Source organism: Sciurus carolinensis, chromosome 17, assembly GCF_902686445.1.
Source record: "Sciurus carolinensis chromosome 17, mSciCar1.2, whole genome shotgun sequence".
NCBI classification, from domain to species: domain Eukaryota; kingdom Metazoa; phylum Chordata; class Mammalia; order Rodentia; family Sciuridae; genus Sciurus; species Sciurus carolinensis.
In genome coordinates, this window is record NC_062229.1 from 13,445,105 (window position 1) to 13,461,071 (window position 15,967).

The 15,967-nt window shown below is 51.5% G+C and overlaps 1 protein-coding gene across 2 annotated transcripts; it reads right to left on the minus strand.

The window, feature by feature from the left end:
• Positions 1-15,961, minus strand: Raver1 (ribonucleoprotein, PTB binding 1). 2 transcript variants are annotated; one of them, XM_047530909.1, is made up of 13 exons: positions 15,392-15,961; positions 13,876-13,942; positions 10,646-11,115; positions 5,610-5,801; positions 5,356-5,485; positions 4,866-4,960; positions 4,019-4,106; positions 3,466-3,677; positions 3,074-3,370; positions 1,976-2,050; positions 824-964; positions 357-440; positions 1-261 (listed from the first exon to the last, which is right to left on the minus strand). In XM_047530909.1, exons 1-13 carry the CDS (start codon positions 15,959-15,961, stop codon positions 115-117), a joined length of 2,568 nt encoding a protein of 855 aa, XP_047386865.1. In that variant the 3' UTR covers positions 1-114. The 2 variants fall into 2 exon arrangements, with proteins under 2 accessions (XP_047386865.1, XP_047386866.1); XM_047530910.1 differs by lacking the exons at positions 1-261; positions 357-440; positions 824-964 and adding an exon at positions 996-1,148.
• Between the last annotated feature and the right edge of the window lie 6 nt (positions 15,962-15,967).

A 15,967-nucleotide genomic window follows, 5' to 3' on the forward strand; every position in this document is an offset into this window, starting at 1 on the left:
AAACCCACAAACACACACACACACACACACACACACACACACACACAAAACAAAACACCAGAAAACCCAAAAGCGATTTGGTGCAGGCCCTTGAGCATCTCTAGTACTGGCCCCTTAGAAAATCCTCTTCCTCTTCAGGTAGGAATCTGCGTAGTGGCCACCAAGGCCCTGGGAGTGTTGGCCCACATAGCTACCCTCCGGACTGGGCTCAGGTGAGGGGAGCAGGTGAGCAAAGCTGCGTTTCTGGCCGCCCAGTGGGGTCTGGAGACAAAGGGCAGAGGGGACCAGATCAGGGGCTGCCCAAGGGCTGGGACTTCCCAGACCAGTACATCCCCACCCGCTGCCCCTGCCCCTACCTTCAAGAGGTGGCTGTGGCCATTGGGCCCAGGGCCCAGGCCTAGGAGCCCTTCACTGGAGCCCAGAGGGGAGGAGCTGACTGCCTGGAGAAATGGGAGAAGTAGGAAAGGTCACTCTGTGGCCAGAGGAAGGGTGAGAGATTTCTGGTTCATGTCTTGCATCCACCACTTATACCACAAGGTCTAAGTTCTGAGTCTTAGTTTCTTCCTGTCAACTGAGGCTAATAGCAGCTACCCGGACCTATGGTAGAGGAAGTAGGGAAGGCAAGACGTCTAGCACTCAATACAAAGGTGCAGGGGAGAGGGCGGTGGGTTTTTTCTGCTTTTCCCTGAGCAAGTCTGACCCCTGCCACCATCCCAACCTTGGCTGAGGCATCAAGGGTCACAAAGCCCTGGAGGCAGATATCCCCAACCCAAACATCCTGGTTGTCCCTGAGGACCTATCCTTGGTTGGGGAGGCTCCTCACCTTGCTGAGGTGGCTCTGCTTGAGGCCAGCCTGCAGGCCGCTGGTGAAGTAGGAAGTGGGCGAGCCCGAATAGAAGTGAGAAAGGGGCCCCCCGCCACCTCCACCACTCCGATCTCCGAAGCCACTGGGTGGGGGAGACGTCTGCAGAGAGGGGGTTGGTTGAGTGATGAAGACAACTGTAGGATCCCCTCTTAAAGGGCTCTGGGCTTCACCATAATGAGCTTTGATCAACAGGAATGAAGAAAGCTGGCACATGGGGACCTGCTCTCCCTTGGTCCTTCACGGAACCCTGAGACCACAGCCACTTGAGTGAGCACAGGCTGGCCTGTGGGAGGATGAGCTCCATGTGGATCAGAGATCGACGGCCCCAGCTCAGCACCCTTCAACAGCCTACTGACTACCACACATGTGAGCAGGACAGCGGGGACCCCTGAGCCCCTGATGAGCTCCCAAGTGATTGGATGAAACTGCCCACTGCCCCACAGAATGGTGAGAAATTAAAAAAAAAAAACAACTTTGCAGCCAGAACAGTGGCAGACAGCTGTAATCCCAGCTCCTTGAGAGGCTTAAACGGGGGACCACTTGAGCCCAGGAGTTCAAGAGCAGCCTTGGCAACATAGTGAGACCCTATTTCAAAAAAGAAAATGTTGCTGGGTGTGGTGGCACAGGCCTGTAATCCCAGCAGCTCTGGAGGGTAAGGCAGGAGGATCACAAGTTCAAAGCCAGTCTTGGCAACTAAGCAAAGCCCTAAGCAACTTAGTGAGACCCTGTCTTGAAATAAAAAATAAAAAGGACTGGTAATGTAGCTCAGTGGTTAAGTGACTCTGGTTCAAACCCCAGTACCAAAAAAAATAAATAAATAAAAGTTGCTATGTTGCTGAGCATGGTAGCACATGCCTGCCATCCCAGCTACTCAAGAGGCTAAGGCAAGAGGATCAAAAGTTCAAGGTCAGCCTAGGCAATCTAGAGAGACTTGGGTCGACACACACAAAAAAAAGGGGTTGGGGATACAACTTAGTGATAAAGTTCCCATGGGTTCAATCACTAGTTTAAAAAACAAAAGTACAAGAGTTAGCTGTGCTCAGCTGTTAAGTAATGGGATAGCCTGTTAACTGCTACACCCGGTGGGTAGGATGGAAACATGACTCTCACCTTGTGTCGGCTATGTCCATGAGGCCCTAGGACTGGCTCCCGTGGGTGAGAAAAGAGCCTCCGAGGCCCCATATCCTGAATGAAAGGAGCAGAAGCACATAGGATCAGGGTCTGCCAGTCACCTCCTGCCCACCCCCAGGAAGGGGGCAAACTCATCATGCAGGGCCTGTGAGAGGGCTGGGCAGCCGAAGTGAGACCACGTGTAGTTGTTCCCAGGGGGCAGGTGTTAACTGGTCCCAGGGACAGCTGCTATGGTGTGTAGACCCAAGGGGATCAGAGGTTCATAGTTTTTTAGGCAAGCTAGGAATCTCTTGCAGTTTTTATTTAGCTTTTTGTTGTTTTTTAATTCAGTGTGGGTTAAACATAACACAGGTTGCTAGTTTACAATTTCTGATCAAGACGTGGAGGGCATCTCAGAAGGACTGAATCTGATATGGACAAGAATCAAAGAGAATGGAGGCAGAAATAACAGACAGATAGGACTCAGCCCTTCAACTACAGAAGAACAGTATCACCTAAGGTCTCAGGAAAGACACACAGACAAATGCAGGGTGAGACTGCTCAGGTCCTGGGAATGGAAAGGCAACAGGAGACTTAAGGGCAGGGATCATGTCCAGCAAGACCGCTGGTGTCTCCCTAATGCTTGGTCTGACAAAATTAATACCAGAGAAATACAGTAATATGAGTGTCCCTTATCTGAAATGTTAGGAACCAGAAGTGTTTTGGATTTTGGACTCTCAGATTTTGGAATATCTATATATATATAGGATGAAATATCTAGAGATGGGACCCAAGTCTAAACAAGAAATTTATGTTTCATATATACTTAATACACATAGCCTGAAGGTCATTTTACATGTATGTTTAACATGCCTGTATTTTGGCAGTGGCCCTCCACACGAGGTCAGGTATGGAATGTTCTTGTATTGGCACGTCAGTGCTCAAAAAGTTTTCAAATTTAGAACTTTTCAGATTTGGGATTTTGGGATTAGGGATGTTCAACTTGTATCCATTTGGAGAATGACCTGCTTTCAGGGGACAAGGGACCATGGAGGCTGGTCCTCAGGGATGGTTGATCCCAGGCAGCCAGGTACTCACCGAGGGGTAGTCAAAGCCATAGCTGTCGGGCAGCCCTGGTTCAGGGGGTAGTCGGGTGCTGGCGAGAGGGCTGAGCAGGCGGGACTTGAGCTGGAAGGCTTTGCTGCCACCTCCGCCTCCACCAGGGGTGGGGTGATTGGGCAGGGGGCCCTCAGTTGGGCGGCGGCCTCTCCCGGCGCCTCCCCAGCTACGGGCCTCCTTACCCGCTAGGTTGCTGGCCGGGAGCAGGCTGTGTAGGTTCAGGTACGGATTCAAGGGGATCCGGTAGTCCTTGGGGGGCTCCCCCAGTAGCGAGACCTGTGACAGGAGGGCTAGATTCGCAAGGTCCCAAGCAGAGGGGATGCTGCAAGGCACGAGGCTGGAATGATGCCGTGTGCAGGGAGGAGCCTTACCCCGGGGGGCGTCGGCAGGGGCCCACTGTCCTTCTGGAGGCCTCTGAGGCCTGTGCCACGGAGTCCCACAGGGGCAGGGGGTGGAGTAAGCTGGGCTGCTGGGGGACCTAGGCCCATGGTCTCCCGGTCACCCCCAGAGGGGCCCAGCAGTGGTGGTAGCAGGGGTGGTGGCTTCCCTCGCCGGGGTGGCAGCTCCGAGGGCAGGCCCCCTCCTACAGAGAGAGGGAGGGTGTCAGCCAGTGGCCCAGCCCAGAAGGACCCCTCTTCCCTGGGCCCTAGGGCCCTGCCTGGACCAGAGCCCAGAGGCCAAGAGGCAACATCACCCAATATCTGGACACTGACCAAAGGCCTCTTAAGACATTAACCTCTAGGATGGGCCTGGCTCCCCTGTAAGGTGGGCTACCCAACTGACAGACCAGGACACTGAAATCCAAAAAGGCTGGGTCTCTTGCCTAAGGTCACACAGCTGGGAATTGACAATTCCCAGGAAGGAAGAGAGCTGGGAAAGGAAAATGGAGACCATACCCCAGAGGGTAGGTGGGGTCCGTGTTACCTGCAGACAGCTCTCCAAGGAGGGGGTTGGTGGGCTGGGCCCCTGGCTGAAGGGTGCCCAGGGGTGAGTCTCCCAGGATCCCAGGCTTCTAGGAACAGAGCAGAGACAGCTGGAGACAGGGTGACCTGGGTAGCAGACAGGTGTCATTCAGAGTCTTGGTCACAACACCCAGCACACCCAGACTCCAGCCCAGAGCCAATGACAGGGAATACTTTCATGTTAGGGCCTAGAACCCCAAGCTCTCCAGTACTACCAGACACATATACAGCGACAGTCCGTAGGTACCCAGACCCCTTGCGGATGATCACCGATAGTGTCGACCAGTCACATATGTGACAGTCACAAAAGTCACTCTAGTCACACAATGGTCCAAACCCACAAATTCAATGTCACTTACCCCCAGACATAGCCACATCACTGAATACACCCCAGTACACTAAGCCAGCGGAGTTGTGTTTGGTCTGTATATTATGTGCATCTGCAAGGGGACCTGGGGGGCAGGATGAGGCCTGGAAGTTCTTCCCCAGAAGCAGGATGACTATGCACAACCTGCTGCAGTAGGTGGTTTTTGTAGCCACACCCAAATTCAGGTTGTAAATGGGTGTGTCCAGGTATAGCCTGACCTGCTCTTGGCTATCAAGGCCATTTGTCCCCCGCAGAGTGAGAAAAGGGCAAACCCTGTCCTGAGGGATGAAGAGGCTGGTCATCCTGGGCCTCAGGGACACAACAAAGGCAGCTATCCCACAACTCCGCTGACAGACCACTGGCAGCACACGAGGTGCTGGAAAGGGGAAGCCAAGGGGCTGCTCAGTGTGGGGTATCCCGATGCCCACAGTGGAATAGTTACCTTCTGGTTCTGGGTCTGCAGGGCAAGCTGCAGCAGTGCTGTGGACAGGGCAGGCCCGCTGAGCAGTGGCATGGCTGGGGGGGCGCCCAGGAGGCCTGGGGAGATGCAGGAAGCTGGGTAGTAGTCCTGGCTAGACAACCCCTTGTCCCCACTACATTCAACATCCCTCAAGAGTGCTGAGGAGGGCAGGAAACTGAGGCTCTCAGAGGGCATCTGATGTGCCGAAGAAGGGCCCAGAAAGGCAGGATCTGCCCCAGGGAGGGACAGCCCTCCCGCCCCACCCCCACCGCCCAGCCGCAGGACCTGATCCCCTGAAAGGAACACTACCTGGTCGCCTCCAGCTGTGAATGGCACCAGTTCCCCAGTTACCCCCACCCTCAGCCTGTTTCTGCTGGAGGAGCTTGTGTCACTGAGACTTGTGGACGTGGGGTGGGAGGGACAAGGCTACAGGCCCTGCTGCGTGTCTGGTGACCCTGCCTGGCCCCCTTACCCTGCTTGCCCCCTGTGCTGCCGTGGAGCAGGGGGTTGAGCAGCAGCTGAAGGGAGGCAGATGGGCCCAGGTTGTTCAGCAGCTGTAGGATGTTTGGCTCAGGCAGGAGCCCCTTGCCACGATTGAGGGCCTATAGAGGGGAACACAGGTGGCTAAGAGCACTGCCAGCCACAGTGGGCAGCCCCCAAGGGCCCAGATGTCTTGAGGGAGGTCCCCGTGCCCACCCTGGGGCACTACCCCTCCAACACGCTCACCGTGGCCTGGGCAGCGATGAGTGCAGCCAGCATGCTGCGGCCAGGAGGCCCTGGGGCGCAGAAGGAGACCCGCAAGTGGCTGCCCCCCAGGGCCAGGCCATCTGCCCTCTGTTGTGCTGCCTCTGCCATCTCAGCTGTCTCGTACTCCAGCACTGCAAAGCCCTTCAGCTGCCCGTCCTGGCCACACGCCAGCTGTGGAGAAGGTGGTCATGAGCACTGGGGTGCAGTGACCACACGACCCTGAGTGCCATCCCTCATGTGAAGTGACAGCAGGGACCAGATACTGCTCCCAATCGTGACATCAAGCCCTCAGAGAGGGCAGACTTAGTGCCAGGAACTGTCCCACGTCCTGGTCCTGTGTTGTCAGCTCATCTAATCTTTACAATGGCTCTTGAGGTGCTCTCAGATCCATTTTTCAGAGGCAACTGAGTTCCAGAAAGATCAGCAGGCCCAAGGAGGGTAGATCGAGGACTTGCCTCACATAGGTCAGATCCTAGGGGCCTCATGCAATGCCACGGGGAGGGACTCTGATTAAGATTCTCAAAGGGCTAGGACTGGGGCTGTGGCTCAGTGGTAGAGCACTTGCCTAGCAAATGGGAGGCACTGGGTTCCATCCTCAGCACCACATAAAAATAAAAGAAAGGCTACTGTCATGTATAACTAATTAGAATAAAATTTTTAAAAATAAACAAAATTTCAAAAAAGAAAGGTATTGTGTCCATCTACAACTGAAAAAAAAAAAAAAAAAAAAAAAAAAAAACTTCTTGAGCACATACCCTTGGATCCTTGGATGAGACAGGTGCCTCTAAGCTGGGGTTCGAGGCTGACTGGGTTAAGGTGGTCACTCAGCCAGCATAGAGGTACACACATAGAATAGGGACATCTCTCAGTTCCCTTTGACAGCAGTCCTTTGGTTCTAGAGGCCCAAATTCCTTTCTCTAGAAACCTGGGTTCAGATATATTCCAGGATTGAGACTTGGAGATTAGGATGTTCAAATACTGCACATGGTGTATATCACATACCAGTCACCCCTGCAGGGTTCTAGGGTAGCTCCCTGGACCCCAAAGACACAACTGCTTTGCAGCAAGGCTAAAATAGAGACCACAGGTGACCCCACTGGCTTTGTTGCCAAGTGGATCTGCCACAAACTCAGGGAACCAGTCTCCAGGTTTTCAGGGTATTTTGGGTGCTAAAACTATAGGTAGATTCTGCTCCAGAGGAAGCAGATGCTGTGAGTACACCCAGCCCAGTGGTGACTGGCACCAGTGGCCCCCCAGTCTGTAAGTGTGCAGTCTCTAAGTGTCAGTCACGGAGGGACCTCCCTGCACACTTACAGCCTGGGGAGTTACTGGTGTTTGTCACTGCACTGCAGAGGCCAATGCCTGCCCTTCGCAGATGAGGAAACTGAGGCTCAGAGAGGGTGGGACTAATGTCTAGGCCACCAAGTCAAAGCTGGGATCAGAGGCAGCCAGACTGGCTCCCTAGCGTGGCAAAGCCTGTCTCAAGAAATAGTGTTGTACCTCCATATCCTAAGTGACTCACAGATGACAGTGTCAAGGATTGAGACCAATCCAATGTCCCTAAAATGTTATATGGCACAGAAGGAGAAGGAAAGAGCTTGTATCCAAACACAGAAAGATATCAGAGACAAAATCAAAGCGCAGAAACCAAACCAAACCAGGAATGGCAATTCTGGGGGTAAGAAAAAGGAAAAGCACAAATGTGTATACCCATTTTGAAATGCACATAATACAGGCTGAATATCCCTTCCTGGAAATGCTTGGGACCATGTGTTTGAGATTTTGGAGTTTTTTAGATTTTGGAATGTTTGCATGGACTTTATAGACTGAGTATCCTTAATGTAAAAATCCAAAATCTGACTTTTTGAGCACCATGTCAGTCAGTGCTCAAAAAGTTTTGGGGCTGGGCATAGTGGCATGTGTCCACAGTCACAGGTAATCAGAAGGTTGAGGTCAGACGATCACTGGAGGCCAGGAGTTGAAGGCCAGCCTGGACAACATAGTGAGACCTCATTTAAAAGAAAAAAAAGTTTCAGATTTGAGTGTTTATTTCAGAAGGTCAGATTTGGTATGCTTACTCTGTACAATCTCGGTAGAAGGAGACAAATTGGTGTGGGTAGGATCAGCCAGAGAAAGTGCTGGGGGCTAGGAGAGAATCTTTGCCACTGGCCTTTCAGGATGTGTTGAATTTTTAATTATGACTAGACTGCCTGTTCACAAAATAAGTAAGCAGAAAAGTCTTTCCCATATTTAAGGTCTTGTGATACCTGCTTTGTTTTATAGTAAAAAAAAAAAAAAAAAAATATATATATATATATATATATATATATATATATATTTTTTTTTTACTGTGCCAGGGATGGAACCCAGGGTCTTGCAAATGCTGAATCACATTGAGCCCAAGATCCTGCTTTATGTATTTCTATAGCAAATTCTACACACACACACACACCTGATATAGCAAATGTTTTAGAGGAACTTTTTTTTGGGTATTGGGGATTGAACCCAGGAACACTTAACCACTGGGTAATATCCCCAGCCCTCCTGCCCTGTTTTATTTTGAGACAGGGTCTCACTAAATTGCTTAGGACCTTGCTAAGTTGCTAAGGCTGGCTTTGAACTTGCCATCCTTCTGCCTCAGCTTCCCAGGATTACAGGCTTGTGCCACTGTGCCTGGAATAAAGCAATTCTGTAATCAAATAAGGCAATTAAGAGGTGTAAATCTGTCCGTGAATAAATGGCAAAATGCACTGGAGTGAATTTCTGTGGACTTATTAGATGTTCTTGACTGTGTAGAAAACAAATGCTCCCCACTAGGACAACAAATTCATAGCTTGGCATCTGGCATTGTACCTTGCCTAGCTAAGAGTGTGGGCCCCAGGTCAGCTGCAGCCTGTCTCTTACTGGCTGGCTGACCCTGGCAGGTCATAGCACATGCACATCCTTGTCCCTGGTTTTCTCATCTGTAAAATGAGACCAGCAACCAGACACACCTGATGGAATCATTATACGCATTAAACAAGGTGCTCAACAAGCGGCAGAGGAAGTCTCCCGTTCCAGGCAGCGCGGTTTTGATGCTATGGAAGGTTGTCAGACCAGGGCCCAGCACTTGCTGAGTGCCCAAGCAGCGAGTGCTGGCTTCAGCTCAACTTCAGAGAGGACTTCAGCTTCACCCCTGGTCAGGTCCAATGCAGAGGCCCAACACACATGTTCTCATAATTATGCCTATCTTCCAGAGACTCAGAGGGTCAAAGGACAACACGGTTTCTCAACATGGGATCTAAGGCACGTACCCTGACCTGCCTGACTCCCAGCCCATCCTTCATTCAGGACCCCTACATGAATGTGAGCTGCTCAGAGGTGGTTACCTCAATGCTTGGCACACAGCAGGCATTCTAAATACATACCTGGTGAAGGACTGGTGTGTGTGTGTGTGTGTGTGTGTGTGTGTGTGTGTAGCTCAGTGGTAGACAGCTTATTTAGAATATGCAAGGCCCTGGGTTCAATCCCCAAACCAAAAGATAAAAATAAAAATAAATGAATTAGGGCTTGGATTGTAGCTCAGTGTAGAGCACTTGCCTAGCATGTGTGAAGCACTGGGTTCAATTCTCAGCACCACAAAAAACAAAATAAAATAAAGGTTCATTGACAACTAAAAAAAGTTTTTAAAAAAGCATGATTAAATGTGTTAATGAAGGAATAAATGAGGAGCTGTTCACAATACTCTACTTAAAGAACTACTAAGATGCATATGGGGGCTGATGCATGTAGTCCCAGATACTTGGCAGGCTGAAATGGGAGGATCATGTGGTTCTAGGGGTTCAAAGTCATCCTGGGAAACACAGATGAGACCCCATTTCAAGAAACATACTAACAAAAACCAGAGCACTACTTGCCTAATTCCAAGATGGGTAAACTGAGGCTCAGGGAGAAGACCTCTAGCTGGCCATGACCCCTACAGTCCTTAGCCTCCACACAAAAGAATGAGGTCACTGAGCTAACTAGTCTTTTTTCAGCTCCACATAGAGCCCAGCACATAGGTGTGCAACAGAAGGTAGCAGATAAATGAATAATGAGCGTACAAGGAAACAGGTTCCCACGGATGCCTGGGTTAAACGAGGCACCGATGCTTCCTTTACACGAGAGCACTGAACACACGCAAGGCTGCAGTGCTGAGTTCTGAAACCAGAAACATCCACATGCTGGCTTCTGACCGACCCAGGACTCTGGAGCCATGCTACAACATGGATCCTGACACTGCCAGATTCTGGCTATATAACTGTGGGTTTTATCACTTTATTGCCTCTGTGCCTCAGTGTCCTGAAAATGGGAATGAAACCTGTTTCTTTGTGTTGTTACCGGACAGTAATTGCATGAAAAGTGCTAAAGGAATAGCCCCTTGGCCATCTGTGGCGAAGACTTCTGGAGACTCTCAAAGAGCTTGCCCTGGTCTGTTCTTACCCTACTGTGCCTGACATAGGGCAAGGGACACACACAGAAGTGCCTGGCATGTGTGACTTGAACAAACAGGAATCTGCCAACCCAATGAAACTGAGCCACTGACAGTGAGTGACCTGCCCAGGGTTCAAAGTGGGGCTGGAATCTGACCAAGCCTGACTCTCTGACCTCAAGACTGCAGGATCCTCCTGAGAGACCCTGCTGGGCCCCATTTGGCACTCAATAAACATCTGGTACATGTATGAGTGACTGATGAAGTTAGTAGGGCTCAATCAAGATCAGCAATTCTAAAGGCAGCTTCACCTGCCTCTGACAGGAAGAGGACCCAATGGAGGTGTGCAGTGGCATGGGATTCACATCCCAGCCCTCCAGTCCCATCCAGGTTCTCACCCACTGCACCAGCTCCTCTTCCAAGAATCCCATTCAAAGTTGTGTGGCTACTGCTTCACTGAAAAGGGATCCAGATTAGAGAAGTAGCTGACTCCAAAGGACCCTTCATAGGTACTCTGGGCTGGCACCTGCTCCCCAGAGTCTCCTGCAATGGGTCCCAGACTCACCTGGCAGAAGGTGGGTGTGTGGACTGCGGACAACGCCCGACGCAGAGCATCCACGTCACTGAAGCCTGGTGGCAGGCGGTCAACACAGAGGCAGCGGGAGTGGAGTAGGGCAGGTGTTAGCTGCCCAGCATCTGTCCAGTGCACATACAGTGTGCGGGGGCCCAGCGGCTTGCCCAGCAGGTCCGACTTGGCACGGGCAGCGGAGTCCTTCTTCATGTACTCCGCAAAGCCATAGCCCTTGGAGTGGCCAGTGCGCTCACTGTAGACCAGGAAGCAGCGCTCCAGGCTGCCAAAGGGCCGCACCAGCTCCTCAAACTGCGCCTGTGTGAGGCTAGGAGGCAGGTTGGCCACACACAGCAGGGCATCCGTGGGCTGCAGCTGCACCGACAGCTCGCGCTCCCGCAGGCGGCTCTGATGAAAAGCACTAATGGCGGCTTCGGCCTGCTCCCCATTCAGCAGAGTCACAAAGGCTGCAGAGCAGTGGGGGCACAGGTCAGCCGGGGCCCCTGAGGGCCTGCCCCCAACTCCACGCTGTCTAAACCAGATCTGACTTCAGAATGAAGCCACCAGACATCTCAGGCCCCAGCTAATCCAGAGTTGAGCAGTTTATACAGGTGAGTTCAAGTTAGCCAACCAGGCCCTCAGGTCACCCCTACACCTGCTCACAATCTATAGCAGTGTTCACCAGCTGCTCCTGGATCTGTCCTAGGAACTTAGTGGGACACTTGGGTGATAATGAGAGTAGTAGTGAAGGACATGGTCTGTGGAGTCTGGGTTTAAGCCCTACATCCAAAGTGGGCTGAGCTTTTTCATATGTCAAATGGGAATAACTTAATCCTCACAACCACATGTCTGCTACAGAGGAAACAGGCACCCTGCTCCAGTAGAGAACCCATGGCTTTAAACCCAGGTGGTCAGCCAAGCACGGTGCTGCATGCCTGTGTTGCCAGCTACTCAGGAGGCTGAGTCAGGAGGACTGCTTGAGCCCAGCAGTTCAGGGGCAGCCTGAGCAACATAATGAGACCCTGTTTCTAAAAAACAAAAATAAATAAAATGAACCTAGGTGGTCAAGCTCCAGAGGTCCATTCTGCATCCCTCATTTGCCACCATTTAAGGCCACCAAATGCCCCTCAGTCACCTGCCATTCCAAATTATCAATCCACCTAGCAGTCACAAGAAACGTTGTTCCAAAAGGTACTCAAATGGTGCCACGACCCACTGCAGTGTCTTTTTTTTCCCCTTTTTTTGGAAGGCTCCATGAGGTCTAACACCAGGGACATTTTATCACTGACCCACATCCCTGGCCCTGGCCCTTTTTATTTTGAGATAGGGTATCACTAAGTTGCTTAGGGCCTTGTTAAGTGGCTGAGGCTGGCCTTGAACTTGCAATCCTCCTGTCTCCACTTCCTGAGACTGGGATTACAGGCATGCGCCACCACCCTTATGGCCTAGTTGACCTTTTGCACCTCGTTACTGCCTCCTGGACCTTACCAGGCGCACTGCACCTGGGGCCTCTGCAGCTGCTATTCCCTAATTTATGGAAGACAGCCCCTCACCTCTTACCTGGTTAAGCCCAATCCACCTTGATCTAAGCCAAATATCACTTCCTGATGAAGTCACCCTGATTACTTCTATGATCCTGGTTCTGTGCTCACACAGCATCCTTCCTACTGCTTTTGGTCCCAAGACCATTTCACCTTCAGGATTGAAGCTGTCAAATGATATCCTTCTTCCCAGACTAGATCATCTCTGTTTGGTTCACAGCTGTGTCCCTGGCATCCAGCATATAGAAGATGCTGAAAAAGTATTTGCTGAAAGACTGCATGAGTTAAAAGTGTCACTCAACATCTGATCCCCACACTCACTCCCTATAGCCACAGGTTACACATCTGTAAATTCAACCAACCGTGGATTGAAAATATAGGGACATTTGTGTCTGTCCTAAACAACAGACTTCTTTGTTGTTCCCTAAACAATGAAGTATAACAACTATCTGTATACCATTTACACTGTATTAGGTATAAGTCATCTAGAAATGATTAAGATACACGATGTGCATAAGTTACATACAAAGACTACACCATTTTGGCTGGGGATATAGCTCAGTTGGTAGAGTGCTTGCCTCACAAGCACAAGGCCCTGGGTTCAAATCCCCAGCACCACAAAAAAAAAAAAAAAAAAAAGAATAAAATTGTACCTGTTAGGACAAATACTACACCATTTTATATACTAGACTTGAGCATCCTCAGATTTAGGTATATTCAAGGGGGGTCCTGGAAACAATCTTCTGCAGATACTGAGGAGCAAATGCACTAGGTAATCAGAAACTATCTGACTTGTCCCCATGGCTATTTACTTAGCATCTCGTATATGCCAGACACAAATGCTGACACATCACTTGTCATTGCTTATAGCCAGAGTGAGGACAGACCAGAATTCAAACTTGTGGTCTGTTTGCCTGCAGGGCCCAAGAATTTTAACTACTACCCTAGTCTGTCAGGTAGGAGATCTCCAAAAGGCACCTTCTCACCCAACTTGCAGTTTGTCAGTGAAGGCTCTGTGGGGTCTAACACCTAGCACAATCCTGGCAGGACAAGTTCACCAGAGGCCTTTCACACAGGAGGCCAAGGCTGACAAGACCTGTCCCCCTTTCCAGGGAACGGCCCAACCCCACCTGGGTGCAGCCTGGATGGAAAAGAGGACAGCTAAGAACAGTAGCAAAGGGAACAGCCCAGAACCTTATGTGTGCTTGAGGAAGTGGAGAGGCTGGTGCACATTTTTGCAAGGCAGTGCCAGAAAGGCCTTAGGCAGGTTTTGGGGAAGAAAAAAAAAAAATCAGATTTGCAAGGAGACTGGAGTTGGGTCCCTGAAGGAAGCAGGTGGCAGGCTAAAATCATGGAAGCAGAGAGGCTATGGAGAGGGACATAAAACAGAAGCCAAGAGAATAGAGGGCTGAAAGGAGAACAGGCCTGGGTGACTACTTGCTGGGGCACGTAGTGTGGGAAGAGGGTGAGCCCTAAGCCCAGGTGTCTAGTTAGAAAACACAGAGGAGAACATCAAGTCTGCCCTAAAATGGGCACCTTGGGACAAGGGACAGACTAGTGCTAATGCTGCACTAGCCTTGGAAATGGTACTGGAACCAAAGTTAGGAGAGGAGATGCTGAGCCAGGACCCTCTCATCTTCAGACACTGTCTCTTTCTGCCCTGGCCCACCCCACTTCCCCACAAACCTGTCCCTTTGTATTTGTCCACAAAACAGTACTTGAGCTCATAGTCGCTGAGTAGGTTGTGTACTTCCTGTGGAGACAGAAATCAGAGGACAGGGAGTCACTAGGGACTGAAGGAAACAACCTGATACCACCTTGAATTACCACCGGCATTTTACAAATGAGGAAACTGAGGTTCAACAACATTATTTGCTCAGGAGCATTCAGCCCATCCCCAGCAGAGCTGGTATAAGAGCCTGGCTGCAGATTCCATGCCAATAACACAACACAGAGTGTGCACCTTCAGGGGAATTGTTGAACCTGTCTGAACCTCCACTTGTAAGCTGACTCTTTCTGCAACTCTATAGTTAAGTATTAACAAACCCATCTTGTATGTGGGGAAACTGAGGCTCAAAGAGGTAAAGAAACATGTGTAGTTGGTCAGGGCAGCAATGGGAATGCTACCCAGGGGTACCTGACCAGGGAGCTCATGTACCTAATAAGCTTAGGTACATGAGCCTGCCATTTCTCTCTTGTTGACAGGGACACCTTCTCACAAGCCAGCTTCAAGGGCAAGGCTAGAGGCCTGCTTGTGCCAGATACACTGTACACTTTATAAGAGGGACAGTGTGTTCCCAGCTGAAACATGGAGGGCGCAAGGAGGAGCATCAGCTCTAGAAACAAACCAGACAAGGCACGGTGGCATCTGCTCCAGGTCTGTTTCAGATCAAGCCCTCCTAACACTCTTGGGACCCCACTTGTCATGTGCCCATCAGTGGGCAAGAAGGGCCAGTGGCAGGTATGTTTGTGGGTCAGAGAACACAGATTCTCAGCAGCAGGAAGAATGAACCGATGCAATCTCCTCCACTCCCATAGGGCACGGCGGTACCAAAAGCCCTTCCCTGGGTCCAAAGAGCATTGGGGAACACTGCCCTAGAAAAGGGCACTCCTAGTAGGAAGATTAGCCAAGAGGAGCGCCACAGAACACAGGTCCCCCCTTTCCTGTAGAAAGATGATGGCAGTAGACCTCATTTTCCCAAAACAATCCTGAGCCTTTTAGGGAAGGCTGCTACAACTTCCGGATCTACCTCTTAGAGTCATGAATAAATGCGTGATATGGTAGGGCATGCTGTAACCCTGAAACTTCTGGATATGAGATCCCACCCCCCGGTGGAGGAGGGGGAGGGGGAAAGCACAATTTGAACAAACGGCACCTCACAATCCGGTGGCCCATTCACAATCTCCCATAAAGGCTAAAATTGCCCGCCCACTAACGTTCCCCGCCCCTTTCAATCACTTAGTTTCGCCCAAGCCTGTGGTCGCCCCTAGCAACATCCTCCCCAATTCAAAGTTGGTTTCTCCCTTCATCACGGTCCCCCCACATCTCATTCTTGGTCTCTTCCGACCCCGCGAGGCTCCTGCGCTTGGACGCCCCCGCCGATGCCCCTCTGCCTACGCCGGCATTGGTGTCGCCTGGTTCCCCCCGCGCACGCGCACGGTGGTATTTCCCGCCACGCTCCCACACAGCCCCCCCCCATACCTGGTTGGTCACGTCCCCCGGGAGGCCTCGGATCAGTATCTTGCGGCGGTTACGGAACTGGCGCTCGGTGTGTTCCAGGCGTTTCCGGATCTCTTCTGGATCTAGTGGCGGCAGCTCTTCTTCGGGTGCCCGGTGCTCCGCGGCATCGCTGGCTTCAACCTCGGTCCCAGCCTCCGGGCTCAGCGGGGGCTGGTGAGTAACGGACACGTCGGCCGCCATCTTGGGAAACCCGGCGCCTTCTGGGACCAGCGAGCCAGGGCGGAGCGGCATAGAGCGGCAACGAGGGCGCGCCCGCCTATTGGCCGAGAAAAGCCCCGCCTGTCTCTCGATCCCTTGCACCCATTGGCCAAAGCCCACCCAGCCTCTTAGAGTTCCAGCCTCGTCTGGGTCGCCACAGACTCCGTCCCCTCCCTCCGAAGCAGGGCCATTCAGTAGATTCGCTGAGCTGTGGGAGAGTCCCGCGGCGCCGGTGGAATCAAGCCGTGGACTACGGAGTTTACAGCCTTTATTGATGAGGAAGTCCAGAATACAACCAAAGCCCCCGCCGTCTTTGGCCCAGGATCCTGACATTCCGCC